Source organism: Oncorhynchus clarkii, chromosome 16 (assembly GCF_045791955.1).
Source record: "Oncorhynchus clarkii lewisi isolate Uvic-CL-2024 chromosome 16, UVic_Ocla_1.0, whole genome shotgun sequence".
Classification (NCBI taxonomy): domain Eukaryota; kingdom Metazoa; phylum Chordata; class Actinopteri; order Salmoniformes; family Salmonidae; genus Oncorhynchus; species Oncorhynchus clarkii.
In genome coordinates this window covers 65963474-65986178 of record NC_092162.1, presented here as the reverse complement: position 1 = coordinate 65986178, position 22705 = coordinate 65963474, and the positions used below count along the sequence as shown (strand labels likewise).

General features: G+C 44.4%; 1 protein-coding gene across 1 annotated transcript in view; it reads left to right on the top strand.

The window, feature by feature from the left end:
• LOC139368932 (extracellular sulfatase Sulf-2-like) overlaps window positions 1–22705 on the top strand; it is a 281121-nt gene that overhangs the window by 234448 nt on the left and 23968 nt on the right. The window contains exons 6-8 of the mRNA XM_071108434.1: window positions 1–10; window positions 17731–17881; window positions 21379–21554. The exon at window positions 1–10 is cut by the window's left edge and continues 160 nt beyond it. Coding sequence (XP_070964535.1) covers window positions 1–10; window positions 17731–17881; window positions 21379–21554 — 337 coding nt within the window. The remainder of the gene's footprint in view (window positions 11–17730; window positions 17882–21378; window positions 21555–22705) is intronic.

Genomic DNA, 22705 nt, shown 5'->3' with positions numbered 1-22705 from the left:
CCCAGCACATGTGAGTGTCTGACACACACACACACACACACACACACTGAAGTGGGTTTACTGTGTAAGTGAAACAAGATCACAACATCAATCTGACTCATGCACTTGCAAAAACAGAACATGAACCTTTTATGCAGTGAGGTTTTTATCGAGTGGAGGCTTGGATGTGAGGCTATCGGGTATAAACAAGGTATCTTGCATCAATGAGTAATGTTGAGAAATAGATATGATTCTTAGAAAAATATGTATTTTTTGTTCTCTCCTTCTTCTCAGAACTGTCTCTCTTAAAGGCCCAGTGCAGTCAAAAACATGATTTCCTGTGTTATATATACACACTACCAGTCAAAAGTTTGGACATACCTACTCATTCAAGGGTTTTTCTTTATTTTTACTATTTTCTACATTGCAGAATAATAGTGAAGACATCAACAATATGAAATAGCACATATGGAAGCAAATCAAAATATATTTTATATTTTCAAAGTATCCGCCCTTTTCCTTGATGACAGCTTTGCACATTCTTGGCATTATCTCAACCAGCTTCATGAGGCAGTCACCAGGAATGTGTTTCAATTAAACAGGTGTGCCTTGTTAAAAGTTCATTTGTAGAATTTCTTTCCTTCTTAATGCGCTTGAGCCAATCAGTTGTGTTGTGACAAGGTAGGGGTGGTATACAGAAATAGCCCTATTTGGTATGAGCCCAACTCCATTGTCATGTCTTTGGCTATGCCAGATTAAGTGATATCGCATTCTATACTCTAAAATCCTTTCTCCGTAATTAATATTACCTGATTGAGAATATTGTGTAAATGTAATTAACTAGAGAGTCGGGGCACCACTAAATAATATTTATAGAGCTGTTATCTTCTGAATAAAATCTTAAAGACCTAATAAAATTTTACATCAATAGCAGTCAATATTAATCATCACCTTAATTCAGTCTCATCTGAAAGTTGTAAATTCTTGGTTATCTTCACGAACCCTGGCTAACAAGTTGAATCAGCAATACAAAATTGGGTTTAATTATTTATTTACTAAATACCTAACTAATCACACAGAATTACACATACACATAATTAAATCATAACTTGATTACAAATTATGTCATGAAGGAAAACGTCCCTAGCGGGCGGAACACATATGACAGCTGGTTACACAAAAGAAAAGGGTCTGGGTTTGAGTGAAAGAGCAGGAAGACTGAGTAACAAAGGAAGAAGCTGTGCTATCGTAAATACAGTATATTATGCATTCTAAATTACCGCCCATTTGGAAAAGGAAAATGGAATAAATATTTACTCTAAGCTGCGCTTCGGTAGGTTGGTGGTAGATGGAAGGCCGTGTTGCCAAACCGAGTCCTTTGTCCTTTGAAGAATGTCTCTGGTGGTCAATTGCATACGTTGTAATGTTGTTGTGTGGGAGACGGGATACTCTGTCTGTTCTTTCCTAGCCCACGTTTGCGGCTGCTGTTGCTAACTCAACGGCTAGGAGGTATCACTTCTGTAGTGAATAAGAGTTCAAAGTTCATACCATTCGCAACCAAAGCTCACGCTGAGGTTGGCATAGTTCTGTAGTTGGCATGTTAGTCCTTTTAACTCAGAGGCTGCAGACCTCACATACTTGGAACAGGAGGTTACGTTTTCATCAAGGCTTTATTTAGTGGAGCGAGAAGAGTGGGTGGTATGAAAAGTTTTATAACCCATGTCTCTTCACAGGGGCGGGCCACTGAGTGAGCAGAGCCCTAACCTTATGAAAACCCAAATCTCTCATTCGGAAGCTAAAATTACACTTAATCTCTTCACCAATAATTTTATATTCAAACATTAAAATTGAACAACAATTCCATGTGACTCCAATAACTACAATGTGCAGAATTTCCACTGTAGAGTTTATGTCATCCTATCATTGATGAGAATGTCCCAGATGACAACCAAACTTACATCATATTCATTAAGTACCACCGCATATGTTCAATTGGTCGGATTACCAGAATATAGTTCATTTCCCCCCACCTTCTGATGTTCCCAGAATCTCTATGTTACCCAAGGGGTTTTCAAATGTAACATCAGTAGGGTAGAGAGAGGAAAAAGGGGGGGAAGAGGTATTTATGACTGTCATAAACCTACCCCCAGGCCAACGTCATGACCCCCCATGTTGGGTTAAATCTTGCGATTAACCTGCATGTTGCAAACCAACATAAAAATGACCGTGGGTTGTCCTGGTTGTGGACCATCATTGTGGTCCCCATCTGGTGGTCGACCCGGGTAGGGTTTCTGCAAATGAAGAAGTCCGCTCCATGGCTGGGCAGCGGATGTCCGGATTGGGATCGCCGTTCCGGACCCGTCGTCTGGTCGTCCAGACTGGAAGATCTGGGCAGTAACTTAGGCAGATGTTAACAACGCACGCACACACACTCATGAAATATATCATTAAATTTCCTTCCAAATGAGTGGCGTTGTGGCACTAACTGATGGTTGTATGGGGAAGTTGTTTATGGCTCTATCACTTTCTACGTGCCGAAGAAAATGAAACAAAATGAATGAAAGCATAAACAAAACAAAATATAGTTATGCCACCTTAATCATCTAATTGGACTGTATTCTATCTACGTCCATGTTCTTGGCAAAATTACCCTATCATGGCATTGTCTAATGACTGTCGTACTGGTACTCAAAGGGTCCAGTTGTCCTACAGATTTATTCTGAAATGTTATCCTACAGGAATACATGATTAGAGCATTTTACTAGTTGTCTTGTAGTGACTACTACAGATGGCAAAGAATGATTTTTGTCATAAACCTACCTCCAGGTCAACGTCATGACACCATATAATGGAAAGAACATCTCAAATAAGAGAAAAGACAGTCCATCATTACTTTAAGACATGAAGGTCAGTCAATACGGAAAATGTCAAGAACATTGAAAGTTTCTTCAAGTGCAGTTGCAAAAACCATCAAGCGCTATGATGAAACTGTCTCTCATGAGGATCGCCACAGGAAAGGAAGACCCAGAGTTACCTCTGCTGCAGAGGATAAGGTTATTGGAGTTACCAGCCTCAGAAATTGCAGCCCAAATAAATTATTCACAGAGTTCAAGTAACAGACACATCTCAACATTAACTGTTCAGAGGAGACTGCGTGAATCAGGCCTTCCTGGTCGAATTGCTGCAAAGAAACCACTACTAAAGGACACCAACAATAAGAAGAGACTTGGTTGGGCCAAGAAACACGAGCAATGGACATTAGACCGGTAGAAATCTGTCTTTTGTCCTTGAAATCTGTCCTTGAGAAGCAGAGTAGGTGAATGGATGACCTCCGCATATGTGGTTCCCACTGTGAAGCATGGAGGAGGAGGTGTGACGTGTGGGAGTGCTTTACTGGTGACACTGTCAGTGATTTATTTAGAATTCAAGGCACACAACCAGCACGGCTACCACGGCATTCTGCAGCGATATGCCATCCCATCTAGTTTGCGCTTAGTGGGACTATTACTTGTTTTTCAACAGGACAATGACCCAACACAACTCCAGGCTGTGTAAGGGCTATTTGACCAAGAAGGAGAAAGGTGTGTTGCAGGAGTGTTGCATCAGATGACCTGGTTTCCACAATCACCCGACCTCAACCCAATTGAGATGGTTTGAGATGAGTTGGAGAGCAGAGTGAAGGAAAAGCAGCCAACAAGTGCTCAGCATGTGGTGAAGCTGGTTGAGAGTGTGCAAAGCTGTCATCAAGGCAAAGAGTGGCTACTTTGAAGAATCTAAAATATAAATTATATTTAGATTTGTTGAAAACTTTTTTGGTTACTACATGATTCCATATGTATTCCATATTTAGATGTCTTCTTTGATGTCTTCTTTTTATTATTCTACAATGTAGAAAATATTAAAAATAAAGAAAAACCCTTGAATGTGTCACACCCTGACCATAGTTTACTTTGTATGTTTCTATGTTTTGGTTGGTCAGGGTGTGATCTGAGTGGGCATTCTATGTTACATGTCTAGTTTGTCCAGTTCTATGTTCGGCCTGATATGGTTCTCAATCAGAGGCAGGTGTTCGTCATTGTCTCTGATTGGGAACCATATTTAGGTAGCCTGGGTTTCACTGTGTGTTGTGGGTGATTGTTCCTGTCTATGTGTTTTCACCAGAAAGGGCTGTTTAGGTTTTCGTTACGTTCTTTATTTTGTAGTGTTTGTATTGATTCGTGTTTTACGTTTGTTTATTAAAACATGGATCGCAATCGACACGCTGCATTTTGGTCCGACTCTCCTTCTCATACAGAATGAGTAGCTGTGTCCAAACTTTTGATTGTTACTGTGTATATATATATATATATACAGTGCATTGCGAAAGTATTCGGCCCCCTTGAACTTTGCGACCTTTTGCCACATTTCAGGCTTCAAACATAAAGATATAAAACTGTATTTTTTTGTGAAGAATAAACAACAAGTGGGACACAATCATGAAGTGGAACGACATTTATTGGATATTTCAAACTTTTTTAACAAATCAAAAACTGAAAAATTGGGTGTGCAAAATTATTCAGCCCCCTTAAGTTAATACTTTGTAGCGCCACCTTTTGCTGCGATTACAGCTGTAAGTCGCTTGGGGTATGTCTCTATCAGTTTTGCACATCGAGAGGCTGACATTTTTTCCCATTCCTCCTTGCAAAACAGCTCGAGCTCAGTGAGGTTGGATGGAGAGCATTTGTGAACAGCAGTTTTCAGTTCTTTCCACAGATTCTCGATTGGATTCAGGTCTGGACTTTGACTTGGCCATTCTATTTTTGAACCATTCCATTGTAGATTTTGCTTTATGTTTTGGATCATTGTCTTGTTGGAAGACAAATCTCCGTCCCAGTCTCAGGTCTTTTGCAGACTCCATCAGGTTTTCTTCCAGAATGGTCCTGTATTTGGCTCCATCCATCTTCCCATCAATTTTAACCATCTTCCCTGTCCCTGCTGAAGAAAAGCAGGCCCAAACCATGATGCTGCCACCACCATGTTTGACAGTGGGGATGGTGTGTTCAGGGTGATGAGCTGTGTTGCTTTTACGCCAAACATAACGTTTTGCATTGTTGCCAAAAAGTTCAATTTTGGTTTCATCTGACCAGAGCAACTTCTTCCACATGTTTGGTGTATCTCCCAGGTGGCTTGTGGCAAACGTTAAACAACACTTTTTATGGATATCTTTAAGAAATGGCTTTCTTCTTGCCACTCTTCCATAAAGGCCAGATTTGTGCAATATACGACTGATTGTTGTCCTATGGACAGAGTCTCCCACCTCAGCTGTAGATCTCTGCAGTTCATCCAGAGTGATCATGGGCCTCTTGGCTGCATCTCTGATCAGTCTTCTCCTTGTATGAGCTGAAAGTTTAGAGGGACGGCCAGGTCTTGGTAGATTTGCAGTGGTCTGATACTCCTTCCATTTCAATATTATCGCTTGCACAGTGCTCCTTGGGATGTTTAAAGCTTGGGAAATCTTTTTGTATCCAAATCCAGCTTTAAACTTCTTCACAACAGTATCTCGGACCTGCCTGGTGTGTTCCTTGTTCTTCATGATGCTCTCTGCGCTTTTAACGGACCTCTGAGACTATCACAGTGCAGGTGCATTTATACGGAGACTTGATTACACACAGGTGGATTGGCTAATTGGTATGTCGAATTTTATGTTCCTTTTGATGGCATAGAATTCCCTTCTTGCCTTGTCTCTCAGATCGTTCACAGCTTAGTTACCTGTGGAAGTTACCTGTGGCGCTGATGTTTAGGCCAAGGTATGTATCGTTTTTTTGTGCTCTAGGGCAATGGTGTCTAGATGGAATTTGCATTTGTGGTCCTGGCGACTGGACCTTTCTTGGAACACCATTATTTTGGTCTTACTGAGATTCACTGTCAGGGCCCAGGTCTGGCAGAATCTGTGCAGAATATCTAGGTGCTGCTGTAGGCCCTCCTTGGTTGGTGACAGAAGCACCAGATCATCAGCGAACAGTAGACATTTGACTTCAGATTCTAGTAGGGTGAGGCCGGGTGCTGCAGACTTTTCTAGTGCCCGCGCCAATTCGTTGATATATATGTTGAAGAGGGTGGAGCTTAAGCTGCATCTTTGTCTCACCCCACGGCCCTGTGGGAAGACATTTGTGTGTTTTTTGCCAATTTTAACCGCACACTTGTTGTTTGTGTACATGGATTTTATAATGTTGTATGTTTTACCCCCAACACCACTTTCCATCAATTTGTATGGCAGACCCTCATGCCAAATTGAGTCGAAGGCTTTTTTGAAATCAACAAAGCATGAGAAGACTTTGCCTTTGTTTTGGTTTGTTTGATTGTCAATTGGGGTGTTCAGGGTGAATACATGGTCTGTTGTATGGTAATTTGGTAAAAAGCCAATTTGACATTTGCTCAGTACATTATTTTAATTGAAGAAATGTACGAGTCTGCTGTTAATGATAATGCAGATGATTTTCCCAAGGTTACTGTTGATGCATATCCCACGGTAGTTATTGGGGTCAAATTTGTCTCCACTTTTGTGGATTGGGGTGATCAGTCCTTGGTTCCAAATATTGGGGAAGATGCCAGAGCTAAGGATGATGTTAAAGAGTTTTAGTATAGCCAATTGGAATTTGTTGTCTGTATATTTGATAATTTCATTAAGGATAACATCAACACCACATGTCTTTTTGGGTTGGAGGGTTTTTATTTTGTCCTGTAGCTCATTCAAGGTAATTGGAGAATCCAGTGGGTTCTGGTAGTCTTTAATAGTTGATTCTAAGATTTGTATTTGATCATGTATATGTTTTTGCTGTTTTTCTTTGTTATAGATCCAAACAGATTGGTGAAGTGGTTTACCCATACATCTCCATTTTGGATAGATAATTCTTCGTCTTGTTGTTTGTTTAGTGTTTTCCAATTTTCCCAGAAGTGGTTAGAGTCTATGGATTCTTCAATTACATTGAGCTGATTTCTGACGTGCTGTTCCTTCTTTTTCCTTGGTGCATTTCTGTATTGTTTTAGTGATTCACCATAGTGAAGGCGTAGACTCAGGTTTTCCGGGTCTCTATGTTTTTGGTTGGACAGGTATCTCAAATTCTTTCTTAGATATTTGCATTCTTCATCAAACCATTTGTCATTGTTCATTTTCTTCTAGGGCTGCTCTATACCAAATTAGCATACCCCCGAGTCCCTTCCCTGTTTCACACCTGGTAGTTTGGTGGCTGGGACTACCAGCTCCCTGTAACCTAGAGGGCACCCAATGGGTCTGTCTCCTCTATACCAGGTTTCTTGCAGGATGACAATGTCTGTATTACCGATTTCTTTGGTGAAGTCCAGGTTCCTGCTCTTTAGGCCAAAGGCAGATGACCTCAGGACTTGGATATTCCAGGATGAGTTAGTGATGGCTTTGTGTTCCATAAAGTGTCCAATGTTGTTGGTCGTGGTTTGGCCTCAGGCCAATAAGTGTGAGCAGAGCCTGCTGAGCATCTGGTACATGCCATTGGCTTGGGCTAGTGTAAGAGTGGGGGTTGGGCCTGTTTGCCCGCTCACTACCTGGGCGTATGTGTGACTTCCATGTCGAGGCCCTCTTTGCGGGGGTGGGGTGCATGGGGTGGGCAGGATGGGCATAGGTCTGATCTGAGGGGGCCTAAATGGGGTGTGGGCATGGTTGACTTGGGGGGGGGGGTGTTGATTGGTTTGGGCAGGGGTGTGGATGTGGCTGGGGGTCCTGTGGTCTGGATGTAAGTCCTCTTGACGTGGGTCCTCTAGGTGTAGGTCTAGGTTGGGGTCCCGCAGGTCTGGGAGGGTGTCTCGCTGGTCTGGGTGGGGTGTCTATTGATCTGTTGCTCCTGTGTGAAGTGTTAGGGATACGTTTGAGAGCGATGTCCTTTAGAGTCCGGGCAAAGGTGGGCACTGCTGCCTTATTGAGGTGGACCTGGTCATAGAGGCTGATCAAGTCTAGGGTGGAGTGGTGGGCCAGGAAAACATTTGGTTTTGAGGCACAGTCACGGGAAATACTTGAGTTTACCCACTGTATTGTGGCAGGGTGGAAGTCTTTTCATGGTAGCAGGGTGGAGATAACCAATTGTGCGTTGGGGAAAGTAGAAGAAGCTTTTTCAATCACTCCCTCCAGTGCTGTGGCCACCCTTTCCTGCTGTGCTCTCAGGTTGTTTGTGCCTGTGTGTATTATTATGTGGCTAGGTGAACCTAGTTGGTCCTCAGACAGAAGGTCTAGGGCGCGCTGGGTGTTTGGACACCAGAGTTTAGACACACTGTGTTTGGGGAAAAGTTTTTTTCTTCTTCTATATATTTCCCATTTGAGTCCATAAGTAGAACAATCTATGTCTTGTGTATGTCCTCAGTGGGTGTGGGGGGTTTGTCAGAAGGGCTATCAGGGTGGCTGACAGGGGGGGTGCTCAGACGGGGTGAGAGCCGCTGGGCTTGGGGTTCTTCATTTGTCTGTTCTGCTGTGATGTCGACGCTATGGTCAGGGTCTGGTGTGGACTGTTCTGCTGTGGTGTCGAGACTTTTGTCGGGTGCTGAGGTGGGCTGTTCTGCTGGCTTCTCTGCAGGGGTGGCCACCTCTCTAGTGGGTTGTTCTCTGTCACACGCCATCTCCCTCAGCCTCTCCTCCAGCAGTCCGATCCTCTTCTCTAGTGCTCTGTTCTTCTCCTGCTCCTGCTCTTTCTCCTGTTGAAGTTGTCTCACCACTGGCCAGAGTGCAGATATGTCACTCTCCACCTCCAGCTCTCCGGGTCTGGTTAAGAGAGTGTTGTTGTGCTGGACTGTTGTCTGGGTCTGTGCTGACTGGAGTGTAATCACCTGCTGTTCCAGCTCCACCTGCCTTACCTCCAGCTGGGTAAATGTATCCTTCATTTCAATGAGGGGGTAGTACTCTGTGCTGGGAGGTTGACTTTCTGCATGAGGTTGCTCTTCTGTGGGGTTATATAATGAAGAGGTCTGGCCTGACCTGCTCGGGGTGAGAGCTTCTCCTGCTGGGATAATTCTTTGATTAGGTGAAAATCCAGCTGAAACTGTTTGGGGTTACCCTGTACCATTACTGTTCCGGACTTATAGAGGTTTATATTAGCTGACTTAGAGTCATCGTTGTCAAGTATCCTGAGTTTCCACGCCTCGTTAAACCTCCTCTCTTAACAAAGGGGTAGTGTGCTAATATAGCACTGTGCCATGTCAGGGGATGGTTTGTGTGGAAGATAAGGTTGCTGATGTTCCCATTTTTGTAATAGTCAGCAAAAAGTGTCTCTTGATTTTCCATAAGGAGCTTCATTTTGTAATCTTTTCTTGCCTTATCATTCTTTACATACACAGGGTACTGTATTTGAATTACCTCTGAACAGCGGGAGGCAGCTTCTAAGGCCTCTCCATTTGGTTGGAGTAGACTGTTTGACTCTCCTGCCATTGTTGGGCTAATGGCCTTTGACACTTCTCACTTGACACGTCAGTGCTAATTGAAGCTGTATCAAGCTTGGCAGAATTATGTTATCCTTCAGTCCTTATAAAGTAATGTAGTGTATTTTTCTTCTTGGCTTTTGGAAATAAACTTACTCACTCAGTTCCAGTGAACCTTCACTTCAAATCAAAACTCAAAACCTACAACCTGATTTTGGACGGAATTATGGAGGGTAGCATCCTGTATATGTTCATGACAAAAACATCCAAGTTTATCTAACTCTAGATATATATTGTTTTAAAGAACATGCAGAAAAATGCAGGAGCTCATCTGATCATGACCTCTAGCCTGCTCTCTCTCTCCTTATACACTACACTACACCTCTCTGTCTCTCTCTCTGTCACTCTCTTTCTCTCTCTCTCAATTTAATTTCAATTTAAGGGGCTTTATTGGCTTTATTGGCATGGGAAACATGTTTACATTGCCAAAGCAAGTGAATGGATAATAATCGCTCTCTTTCTCTCTCTCTCTCTCTCTTTCTTTCTCTCTCTCTCTCTCTCTCTCTCTCTCTCTCTCTCTCTCTTGCACTCTCTTTCTCTGTCTCTGTCTCTTCTTTTCTTCTCTTTCTCTCTCTTGCTCTCTTGAATTTTATCTTATTTCTCTCTCCCGCTCTCCCCTTCTTTCTCTCTCAATTCAATTCAGTTCAAAGGGATTTATTGGCACGTCTCTCTCTCTCTCTTTCCTCTCTCTCAATGTCTCTTTCCTCTCTCTCTGTCTTCTCTCTGTATCACACTCTATATGTCTCTCTCTCTCTGGCAGATGACTCCTATTTCTGGCACTGTGCTAATTTCCCACCATCTGGGCCTAGTCTTGTGTCCTCTCTCTCCCCTCTGCCCCTCTCCCTATCTCTCTCTCCATCTCTCCTTCTCTTGTCCCCCCCCCCATCTCGGCACACACCAGTACTCTTGTGCAGGCATGTCCCTCAGGGCTTAGCGGTACCTTTCTCAGCCATGCTTATCCAACATTCAGGGTGGTGTATGTGTAGTTGCAGTCTGTTGGCCCTCTCTCCTGCCTCTGAACAAATACTTGTTCACTTTCTCACACACACACACACACACACACACACACACACACGCTGCTCTGTGCTTAAGATTTAGAGGCACAATCAGCTTGTAGCAAATGCGCTCGCTGTGTTGTGTCTGAAGCATCCAGCTGTGCTGCCTCTGAACTGTGCACAGATTAGCAGGCATCCCACAGCCCTGCCTGGACAAAACACTACACGACACACCACAACACTACATTACACTACACACCACCACACTATATTACTATACACTACACAACATATCGCCACACTACAATACACACCACTACACGACACTGCACTACACTACACTACATGACACATCACCACACTGCACCACCACACTACACTACACATCACCACACCACCACACTATATTACACTACACTACACCACACTACACCACCACACTACATTACACTACACTACACTACACTACACTACACATCACCACACTACACTATACTACACTACACACCGCCACACTACACATCACTACACTACATTACACTACACTACATTACACACCTCATCACTACACTGCACACCATTATACTACACCACACCACTACAATACACACCACCACACTACACATCACCACACTACACATCACCACACTACACATCACCACACTACACATCACCACACTACACATCACCACACTACACATCACCACACTACACCACACTACACATCACCACACTACATTACACTACACTACACCACACTACACCACACTACACATCACCACACTACATTACACTACACTACATGCCGCCACACTACATCACACTACACTACAATACAATACACACCACTACAATACACACCACAACACTACACATCACCACACTACACCACACTACACCACACTACACACCACAACACACCACTACACTACACACCACACCACTACACTACGCACTACACTACACACCACAACCACCACTGCACTACACTACACTACGCACTACACTACACACCACTATACTACACCACACTACACCACTACAATACACACCACCACACTACACTGCATTACACACCACAACACTACAGCACACTACACACCACTACACCACACACCACCACACCAACCTACACACCACCACACCATACAGCACCACACTACACCACCACACTACACTGCATTACACACCACTACACTACACACCACAACACACCACTACACTACACTACACACCACTACACCACACCACTATACTACACCACACTACACCACTACAATACACACCACCACACTACATTACACACCACCACACTACATTACACACCACTACACTACACTACGCACCACACTACACACCACTACACCACACCACTATACTACACCACACTACACCACTACAATACACACCACCACACTACACTGCATTACACACCACCACACTACACTGCATTACACACCACAACACTACAGCACACTACACACCACTACACCACACACCACCACACCAACCTACACACCACCACACCATACAGCACACTACACTACACCACACTACACACCACCACCACCACATGTCACAAACCGGCTCAAAGCCCGTAACAAAAGGGAGACAACGTGGAGATAAGGAGTAACAAAACATATATGTATTAAATAAAGTAAACTAAGTGCAATATACAATGGTGTGTGTAATCAGTAGTGTAAGTGAGTGTTTTGCATGCATGAATGTGATAATGCAGGGTGTTGAAAGGTGCCAAAGCAAACAACCAAAAACCACCAAGATACACAACAAAATCTAGAAAGGTGTCTGCATGGAGAGAGTCTCCTCCGTGAATGGAGAAATGGTGTATTTATCCTGGGACACACCGGGCCAAACCCCGACCTCTCTTTCATCAACACTCGATGCAAACGTTTTTATGGTCTTCTCTGTGTTGCTCTCCACATCCCCCATTCTGTCCCACATCTGTGAAGCAGTCAATTCAGGAGGTTAACTTTACAGTAATCAGTCACTTTTTACTTTGTCTCTCTCTCTCCCCGATAGCTATGGGCCATAGCATAAGTCATGGTTTCTTTGTCTCTCTCTCTCCCCGATAGCTATGGGCCATAGCATAAGTCATGGTTTCTTTGTCTCTCTCCCTCCCGCTCTGATCATGCTTATAATAATACCTTGTAATGCTTGTTAATGCTTTGTAACTTAACCTTTATGCCTTTTTATAATATTTCGTTCATTTTACAGTGATATTAAGTCTATTTGCCTTTGACAGACAACTCTCAGACCTTATCTTGGTAGGTTGTTCCTGTAACTCAACTATAGTCTCTTGCATATTGCTAAATCATCTTTATGGAGTCAGGTAAACAATTTAATAGGCTAGTTGCATAGTCTTATCACGGATCGCATTTGAGGTATATGTAATATACTGTACATACATTATATGATAGATATTACTTTCCTACAATGGGCCCTGGTTCAAAAGTAGTGCACTATATATGGAATAGTGTAGGGTGCCAATTGCTCCCGATCAGTGTCAGCTGAGCCCGCTCTAATGACACTCTCCCCCTGCTCAGGACTGTGGTATTTTATGTGCCTCTGTTTACTTGTTTACTTGCCTCAGAAGTACGCTGGATCTCTTTCTTCTGTAGAGTGCTTTAATCAGCTGGTGGCCTGTCAGCCTTCATTACGTTTCTCTGGGGAACTTTTCACTTTTTATTAAAGCACTAGGTTTTAGTTTCAGGCTCACTTTTCACACCAACTCTTCTCTCTCCTATAGTACTGAGTGTCACAGTGTCACAGTGTACTTCACCAACTCTGAGAACCCCTCCTTGCCTCTCATTAATTCCTCAGAACACCCTTGGCCTCCCTATAGTTACCCCAATCATCCACCATGTTAAATCCCTCTGAACCCCCGTTCAGTTAGCCCTGCTTAGCTACACAGCAGTATTAATCCCCCTGCACCATGGAAACCTCCTATCAACCTCTTCCCCTCACTTCTTCCATCCATCAAAGACCTTATTGCCCCCTCCACTCCCATATCTCCTCCCCTCCCACCATAACCTCGTAACTTCACCCCTTCTCCCACCATGCCCTGGTGTCAAAACCCCTCTACAGCCCCCTATAGCATCCAATCTCCAACCGTGAAATTCCTCATTTTTCTTTCTTCTCTGCAATTCCGTCTCCCACTCGGTTATTGGAAGTTGTTCTGTGTGGGAGAGAGAAAAAAAAATGGTTGATTGCCTCTGAGACCCAGTGGTGATTGTCCCTGACCCCAACAATCCGATATTTCCCTCCCTTCTTAAGAGGAAATAGCTTAGCAGTTTAGAAGCAGCTGGGAGTCTTAGACGTGAGAGAGACCTGCAAGGATTTGAACGGATAACACATTGTCCAATACAGTGGAGAGACCCAGCAGGGTGAGAGAGATAGAGAACAGGCTGCAGCCTCTCTCCCTTTTGGCCAAGACACTTACATGTACATTAGTCATTTACCAGAGTGGCTAGGGGGGTCTGGGGGTCTGAAGGAGGTCAATAGGGGGTCTGGAGGAGGTCTGGAGGAGGTCTATAGGGGGTCTGGAGGAGGTCTGGAGGAGGTCTATAGGGGGGTCTGGAGGAGGTCTGGAGGAGGTCTATAGGGGGGTCTGGAGGAGGTCTGGAGGAGGTCTATAGGGGTTCTGGAGGAGGTCTGGAGGAGGTCTACAGGGGGTCTGGAGGAGATCTGGAGGAGGTCTATAGGGGGTCTGGAGGAGGTCTATAGGAGGTCTGGAGGAGGTCTATAGGAGGTCTGGAGGAGGTCTATAAGGGGTCTAGGGGGGTCTGGAGGAGATCTGGAGGAGGTCTATAGGGGGTCTGGAGGAGGTCTGGAGGAGGTCTATAGGAGGTCTGGAGGAGGTCTATAGGAGGTCTGGAGGAGGTCTATAAGGGGTCTAGGGGGGTCTGGAGGAGGTCTATAGGAGGTCTGGAGGAGGTCTATAGGGGGTCTGGAGGAGGTCTATAGGAGGTCTGGAGGAGGTCTATAGGGGGTCTGGAGGAGGTCTATAGGAGGTCTGGAGGAGGTCTATAGGAGGTCTATAGGAGGTCTGGAGGAGGTCTATAGGAGGTCTGGAGGAGGTCTATAGGGGGTCTGGAGGAGGTCTATAGGAGGTCTGGAGGAGGTCTATAGGGGGTCTGGAGGAGGTCTATAGGAGGTCTGGAGGAGGTCTATAGGAGGTCTGGAGGAGGTCTATAAGGGGTCTATGGGGGGTCTGGAGGAGGTCTATAGGAGGTCTGGAGGAGGTCTATAAGGGGTCTGCTGTGGGTCTGGAGGGGGTCTATAGGGGGTCTGCTGGGGGTCTGGAGGAGGTCTATTGGGGGTCTATAGGGGGTCTGCTGGGGATCTCGTGGGGGCAGTAGCACTGGAAGCATGCTAAATCTTCCTTTAATCACACCAAAGCTGAGATAAACAAATGCAGCTGATGCTTTATCGCTGTGCTGCCAACTGTCACAGCTATTAAAGCTGCTTAGATACACCACAGAGCCAGTGGACTGTCTGGGAGAGATACAGAGGGAGAGAGGAAAGACAGATACGGAGGGAAAGATGGGGACTAGTGGAGGGAGGGTGAGATGGAGGGAACAGGTGAGAGTGGAGGGAGGGTGAGATGGAGGGAACAGGTGAGAGTGGAGGGAGGGTGAGATGGAGGGAACAGGTGAGAGTGGAGGGAGGGTGAGATGGAGGGAACAGGTGAGAGTGGAGGGAGGGTGAGATGGAGGGAACAGGTGAGAGTGGAGGGAGGGTGAGATGGAGGGAACAGGTGAGAGTGGAGGGAGGGTGAGATGGAGGGAACAGGTGAGAGTGGAGGGAGGGTGAGATGGAGGGAACAGGTGAGAGTGGAGGGAGGGTGAGATGGAGGGAACAGGTGAGAGTGGAGGGAGGGTGAGATGGAGGGAACAGGTGAGAGTGGAGGGAGGGTGAGATGGAGGGAACAGGTGAGAGTGGAGGGAGGGTGAGATGGAGGGAACAGGTGAGAGTGGAGGGAGGGTGAGATGGAGGGAACAGGTGAGAGTGGAGGGAGGGTGAGATGGAGGGAACAGGTGAGAGTGGAGGGAGGGTGAGATGGAGGGAACAGGTGAGAGTGGAGGGAGGGTGAGATGGAGGGAACAGGTGAGAGTGGAGGGAGGGTGAGATGGAGTGAACAGGTGAGAGTGGAGGGAGGGTGAGATGGAGGGAACAGGTGAGATGGAGGGAGTAACACAATCACATGATAAGAGACATTTGTTTTCTGGAGATAATTCAGATGGTGGTGATGCCCCCCCCCTCCTGGTGTGTGTGTGTGTGTGTGTGTGTGTGTGTGTGTGTGTGTGTGTGTGTGTGTGTGTGTGTGTGTGTGTGTGTGTGTGTGTGTGTGTGTGTGTGTGTGTGTGTGTGTAACACACAAATCAGACACACACACAACATCCTCCCACTGCACAACTCACTGGAGAGAGTCTTTTTAATTTAACCCGTGACCAGCCAGCCACCAGCCCCAATACATTTCCCTTCTCCCATTGTCCTAATGTATACTTCTTGACCAAAAGTGCTCGTTGAACATCTCATTCAGAAATCATGGGCATTATAACATGGAGTTGGTCCCCCCTTTGCTGCTATAACAGCCTCCACTCTCCTGAGAAGGCTTTCCAATAAATGTTGGAACATTGCTGCGGGGACTTGCTTCCATTCAGCCACAAGAGCGTTAGTGAGATCAGGCGCTGATGTTGGGCGATTAGGCCTGGTTCGCAGTCGGTGTTCCAATTCTTCCCAAATGTGTTTGATGTGGTTGAGGTCAGGGCTTTGTGCAGGCCAGACATGTTCTTCCACACCGATTTCAACAAACCATTTCTATATGGACCTTGCTTTGTGCACAGGGGCATTGTCATACTGAAACAGGAAAGGGCCTTCCCCAGACCGTTGCCACAATGTTGGAAGCACAGAATCGTATAGAATTTCATTGTATGCTGTAGAGTTAGGATTTCCCTTCACTCGAACTAATGGGTCCTTGGCCGAACCACAAAAAACAGCCCCAGACCATTATTCCTCCTCCACCAAACGTTACAGGTGGCACTATGCATTCGGGTAAGAAGTGTTTTCCTGGCATCCCCGGAACCAAGATTCTCTTCATTACGGGCCATTCTACTGCCAATGTTTGTCTATGGAGATTTCATGGCTGTGTTCCCGATTTTATACACCTGTCAGCAACGAGTGTGGCTGAAATAGAATCCACTAATTTAACACCCACATACTTTTGGCCACTTAGTTCATCATATAAAGTAATTTACTCTCCTGCCTCACACACACACACATGCAGTCATACACACACACACACACACACGCAGTCATACACACACACACACACACACACATACTGTCACACACACACACACACACACACACGCACACACGCACACACGCACACAGTCACACACACGCACACAGTCACCACACACACACATACAGTCACACACACACACACACACACACACACACACACACACACACACACACACAGTCACACACACACAGTCACACACACACACACACACACACACAGTCACACACACACAGTCACACACACACATACAGTCACACACACACGCACAGTCACACACACACATGCACAGTCACACAGTCACACACACACACACACGCACAGTCACACACACACACACACACATACACACTCACAGTCACACACACACACAGACACACACACACACAGTCACAAACACACAGTCACACACACACACGCACAGTCACACACACACACGCACAGTCACACACACACACGCACAGACACACACACACACACAGTTGTGTGTATTGTATTTTTGTACAATACAGATCTAGTTCATTAAAGACAGACTAAACCATCACAACCAAGAACAATGAAATCACCTGCCAAGAGCAATGGAATCACCTACCAAGAACAATGGAAACACCTACCAAGAACAATGGAATCACCTACCGAGAACAATGGAAACACCTACAGAGAACAATGGAATCACCTACCAAGAACAATGGAATCACCTACCAAGATCAATGGATTCACCTACCAAGAACAATGGAATCACCTACCAAGAACAATGGAATCACCTATCTGTTTTCCATTACCTATTAATGCTATATTTGGGTCAAGAGTTAATTGTGTTGGGGACTTTGTGTCTATGAGTGATCCCTCTACACCTAAAGCGTCATTAAAAACTCAATGTCAAACTTTTCAAAATATACTTTTGTCAATGTGTCAATACTCCTCTGAACCCTTTTGCTCCCTGTCTTCTCTCAGCACTCCCAGCTACAACTATGCCCCGAACCCGGACAAGCACTGGATCATGAGTTACACTGGTTCCATGAAGCCCATCCACATGGAGTTCACCAACATGCTACAGAGGAAGAGGCTGCAGACCCTGCTCTCTGTTGACGACAGCGTGGAGAAGGTGAGCCGGGCGCCACCCCCTAAATACAGGATCACTTTACGGCTCTGTTGGTAGAGCATGGCGCTTGCAAGACCAGGGTATTGTGTTCGATTCCCGGGGCCACCCGTATGCAAAATGTATGCGCGCATGACTGTAAGTTGCTTCAGATAACAGTGTCTGCTAAATGGGATACATGATCATCATATATTATTCATTCTGCATGCTTCCATCTGTACCTGTCCATCAGTACATTCCATTGCCCTAGCAGAGACCATCAGTACATTCCATTGTCCTAGCAGAGACCATCAGTACATTCCATTGTCCTAGCAGAGACCATCACTATCTGTCCTGTGTTAATTGCTATCTGTCCTGTTTTCCAGGTGTATAACATGCTATCTGTCCTGTGTTCCAGGTGTATAACATGCTATCTGTACTGTGTTCTAGTTGTATAACATGCTATCTGTCCTGTGTTCTAGGTGTATAACATGCTATCTGTCCTGTGTTCTAGGTGTATAACATGCTATCTGTCCTGTGTTCTAGGTGTATAACATGCTATCTGTCCTGTGTTCTAGGTGTATAACATGCTATCTGTCCTGTGTTCTAGGTGTATAACATGCTATCTGTCCTGTGTTCTAGGTGTATAACATGCTATCTGTACTGTGTTCTAGGTGTATAACATGCTATCTGTCCTGTGTTCTAGGTGTATAACATGCTATCTGTCCTGTGTTCTAGGTGCATAACATGCTATCTCTCCTGTGTTCTAGGTGTATAACATGCTATCTGTCCTGTGTTCTAGGTGTATAACATGCTATCTGTCCTGTGTTCTAGGTGTATAACATGCTATCTGTCCTGTGTTCTAGGTGTATAACTTGCTATCTGTCCTGTGTTCTAGGTGTATAACATGCTATCTGTCCTGTGTTCTAGGTGTATAACATGCTATCTGTCCTGTGTTCTAGGTGTATAACATGCTATCTGTCCTGTGTTCTAGGTGTATAACATGCTATCTGTCCTGTGTTCTAGGTGTATAACATGCTATCTGTCCTGTGTTCTATGTGTATAACATGCTATCTGTCCTGTGTTCTAGGTGTATAACATGCTATCTGTCCTGTGTTCTAGGTGTATAACATGCTATCTGTCCTGTGTTGTAGGTGTATAACATGCTATCTGTCCTGTGTTCTAGGTGTATAACTTGCTATCTGTCCTGTGTTCTAGGTGTATAACTTGCTATCTGTCCTGTGTTCTAGGTGTATAACATGCTATCTGTCCTGTGTTCTAGGTGTATAACTTGCTATCTGTCCTGTGTTCTAGGTGTATAACTTGCTATCTGTCATGTGTTCTAGGTGTATAACATGCTATCTGTCCTGTGTTCTAGGTGTATAACATGCTATCTGTCCTGTGTTCTAGGTGTATAACATGCTATCTGTCCTGTGTTCTAGGTGTATAACATGCTATCTGTCCTGTGTTCTAGGTGTATAACATGCTATCTGTCCTGTGTACTAGGTGTATAACATGCTATCTGTCCTGTGTTCTAGGTGTATAACTTGCTATCTGTCCTGTGTTCTAGGTGTATAACTTGCTATCTGTCATGTGTTCTAGGTGTATAACATGCTATCTGTCCACTGTGTTCCAGGTGTATAACATGCTGTCTGTCCTGTGTTCTAGGTGTATAACATGCTAGCTGTCCTGTGTTTTAGGTGTATAACATGCTATCTGTCCTGTGTTCTAGGTGTATAACATGCTATCTGTCCTGTTTTCTAGGTGTATAACATGCTATCTGTCCTGTGTTCTAGGTGTATAACATGCTATCTGTCCTGTATTCTAGGTGTATAACATGCTATCTGTCCTGTGTTCTAGGTGTATAACATGTTATCTGTCCTGTGTTCTAGGTGTATAACATGCTATCTGTCCTGTGTTCTAGGTGTATAACATGCTATCTGTCCTGTGTTCTAGGTGTATAACATGCTATCTGTCCTGTGTTCTAGGTGTATAACATGCTATCTGTCCTGTGTTCTAGGTGTATAACATGCTATCTGTCCTGTGTTCTAGGTGTATAACATGCTATCTGTCCTGTGTTCTAGGTGTATAACATGCTATCTGTCCTGTGTTCTAGGTGTATAACATGCTATCTGTCCTGTTTTCCAGGTGTATAACATGCTATCTGTCCTGTCTTCTAGGTGTATAACATGCTATCTGTCCTGTGTTCTAGGTGTATAACATGCTATCTGTCCTGTGTTCTAGGTGTATAACATGCTATCTGTCCTGTGTTCTAGGTGTATAACATGCTATCTGTCCTGTGTTCTAGGTGTATAACATGCTATCTGTCCTGTGTTCTATGTGTATAACATGCTATCTGTCCTGTGTTCTAGGTGTATAACATGCTATCTGTCCTGTGTTCTAGGTGTATAACATGCTATCTGTCCTGTGTTCTAGGTGTATAACATGCTATCTGTCCTGTGTTCTAGGTTTATAACATGCTAATTGTCCTGTGTTCTAGGTTTCTAACATGCTATCTGTCCTGTGTTCCAGGTGTATAACATGCTATCTGTCCTGTGTTCTAGGTGTATAACATGCTATCTGTCCTGTGTTCCAGGTGTATAACATGCTGTCTGTCCTGTGTTCTAGGTGTATAACATGCTAGCTGTCCTGTGTTCTAGGTGTATAACATGCTATCTGTCCTGTGTTCTAGGTGTATAACTTGCTATCTGTCCTGTGTTCTAGGTGTATAACATGCTATCTGTCCTGTGTTCTAGGTGTATAACATGCTATCTGTCCTGTGTTCTAGGTGTATAACATGCTATCTGTCCTGTGTTCCAGGTGTATAACATGCTGTCTGTCCTGTGTTCTAGGTGTATAACTTGCTATCTGTCCTGTGTTCTAGGTGTATAACTTGCTATCTGTCCTGTGTTCTAGGTGTATAACATGCTATCTCTCCTGTGTTCTAGGTGTATAACATGCTATCTGTCCTGTGTTCTAGGTGTATAACATGCTATCTGTCCTGTGTTCTAGGTGTATAACATGCTATCTGTCCTGTGTTCTAGGTGTATAACATGTTATCTGTCCTGTGTTCCAGGTGTATAACATGCTATCTGTCCTGTGTTCTAGGTGTATAACATGCTATCTGTCCTGTGTTCTAGGTGTATAACATGCTATCTGTCCTGTGTTCTAGGTGTATAACATGCTATCTGTCCTGTGTTCTAGGTGTATAACATGCTATCTGTCCTGTGTTCTAGGTGTATAACATGCTATCTGTCCTGTGTTCTAGGTGTATAACATGCTATCTGTCCTGTGTTCTAGGTGTATAACATGCTATCTGTCCTGTGTTCTAGGTGTATAACATGCTATCTGTCCTGTGTTCTAGGTGTATAACATGCTATCTGTCCTGTGTTCTAGGTGTATAACATGCTAGCTGTCCTGTGTTCTAGGTGTATAACATGCTATCTGTCCTGTGTTCTAGGTGTATAACATGCTATCTGTCCTGTGTTCTAGGTGTTTAACATGCTATCTGTCCTGTGTTCTAGGTGTATAACATGCTGGCTGAGACTGGAGAACTGGACAACACATATATCATCTACACAGCTGACCACGGCTACCACATTGGTCAGTTTGGCCTGGTCAAGGGCAAGTCCATGCCCTACGAGTTTGACATTCGAGTACCCTTCTACATCCGAGGGCCCAACGTGGAGGCAGGAGCCAGGTAAGGTTCTAAGGGCTGTTGTATCATATGGCTGTATGGGTGCTGATCTGTGGATGACGTAACCCCCGTGGAACTGATCCATACATACTAACATCAAACCTTTTGTGTCATTATACATCATCCAAATCCTCTACATAGCTGTTATATCCCCCCTGATCCCTCCGTAAGACCACTGGCAGAGAGAGAGAGAGATGAGAGATGAGGTAGAGGTGAGAGAAAGAGATGGGTGTAACGGTTTTCTGTATGAGAAGGAGAGTCGGACCAAAATGCAGCGTGTAGATTTCGATCCATGTTTTAATAAACAAACGTAAAACACGAATCAATACAAACACTACAAAATAAAGGACGTAATGAACGTAACGAAAACCTAAACAGCCCTATCTGGTGAAAACACATAGACAGGAACAATCACCCACCAACACACAGTGAAACCCAGGCTACCTAAATATGGTTCCCAATCAGAGACAATGACGAACACCTGCCTCTGATTGAGAACCATATCAGGCCGAACATAGAACTGGACAAACTAGACATGTAACATAGAATGCCCACTCAGATCACACCCTGACCAACCAAAACATAGAAATATACAAAGTAAACTATGGTCAGGGTGTGACAGTGGGAGATGTCTATTTATATTACAATAGAAGAAAAGTAACACTGCCTGATCCCAGAGGGATTGACTTTGTTTTGCTCTCATTTGTTTGGATGATTTAGACAGTCAGTTGAACATCACCATTCAGTGTCAAGTCCTCTTGGGCCAGGGGACACTCAGACGCTCCATATACAGTTGAAGTAGGATGTTTACATAACACTTAGCTTGGAGTCATAAAAACTCGTTTTTCAACCACTCCACAAATTTCTTGTTAACAAACTATAGTTTTGGCAAGATGGTTAGAACATCTACTTTGTGCATGACACAAGTTATTTTTCCAACAATTGTTTACAGACAGATTATTTAACTTATAATTCACTGTATCACAATTCCAGTGGGTCAGAAGTTTACATACACTAAGTTGACTGTGCCTTTTAACAGCTTGGAAAATTCCCGAAAATGATGTCATGGCTTTTGAAGCTTTTGATAGGCTAATTGACATAATTTGAGTCAATTGGAGGTGTACCTGTGGATGTATTTCAAGACCTATCTTCAA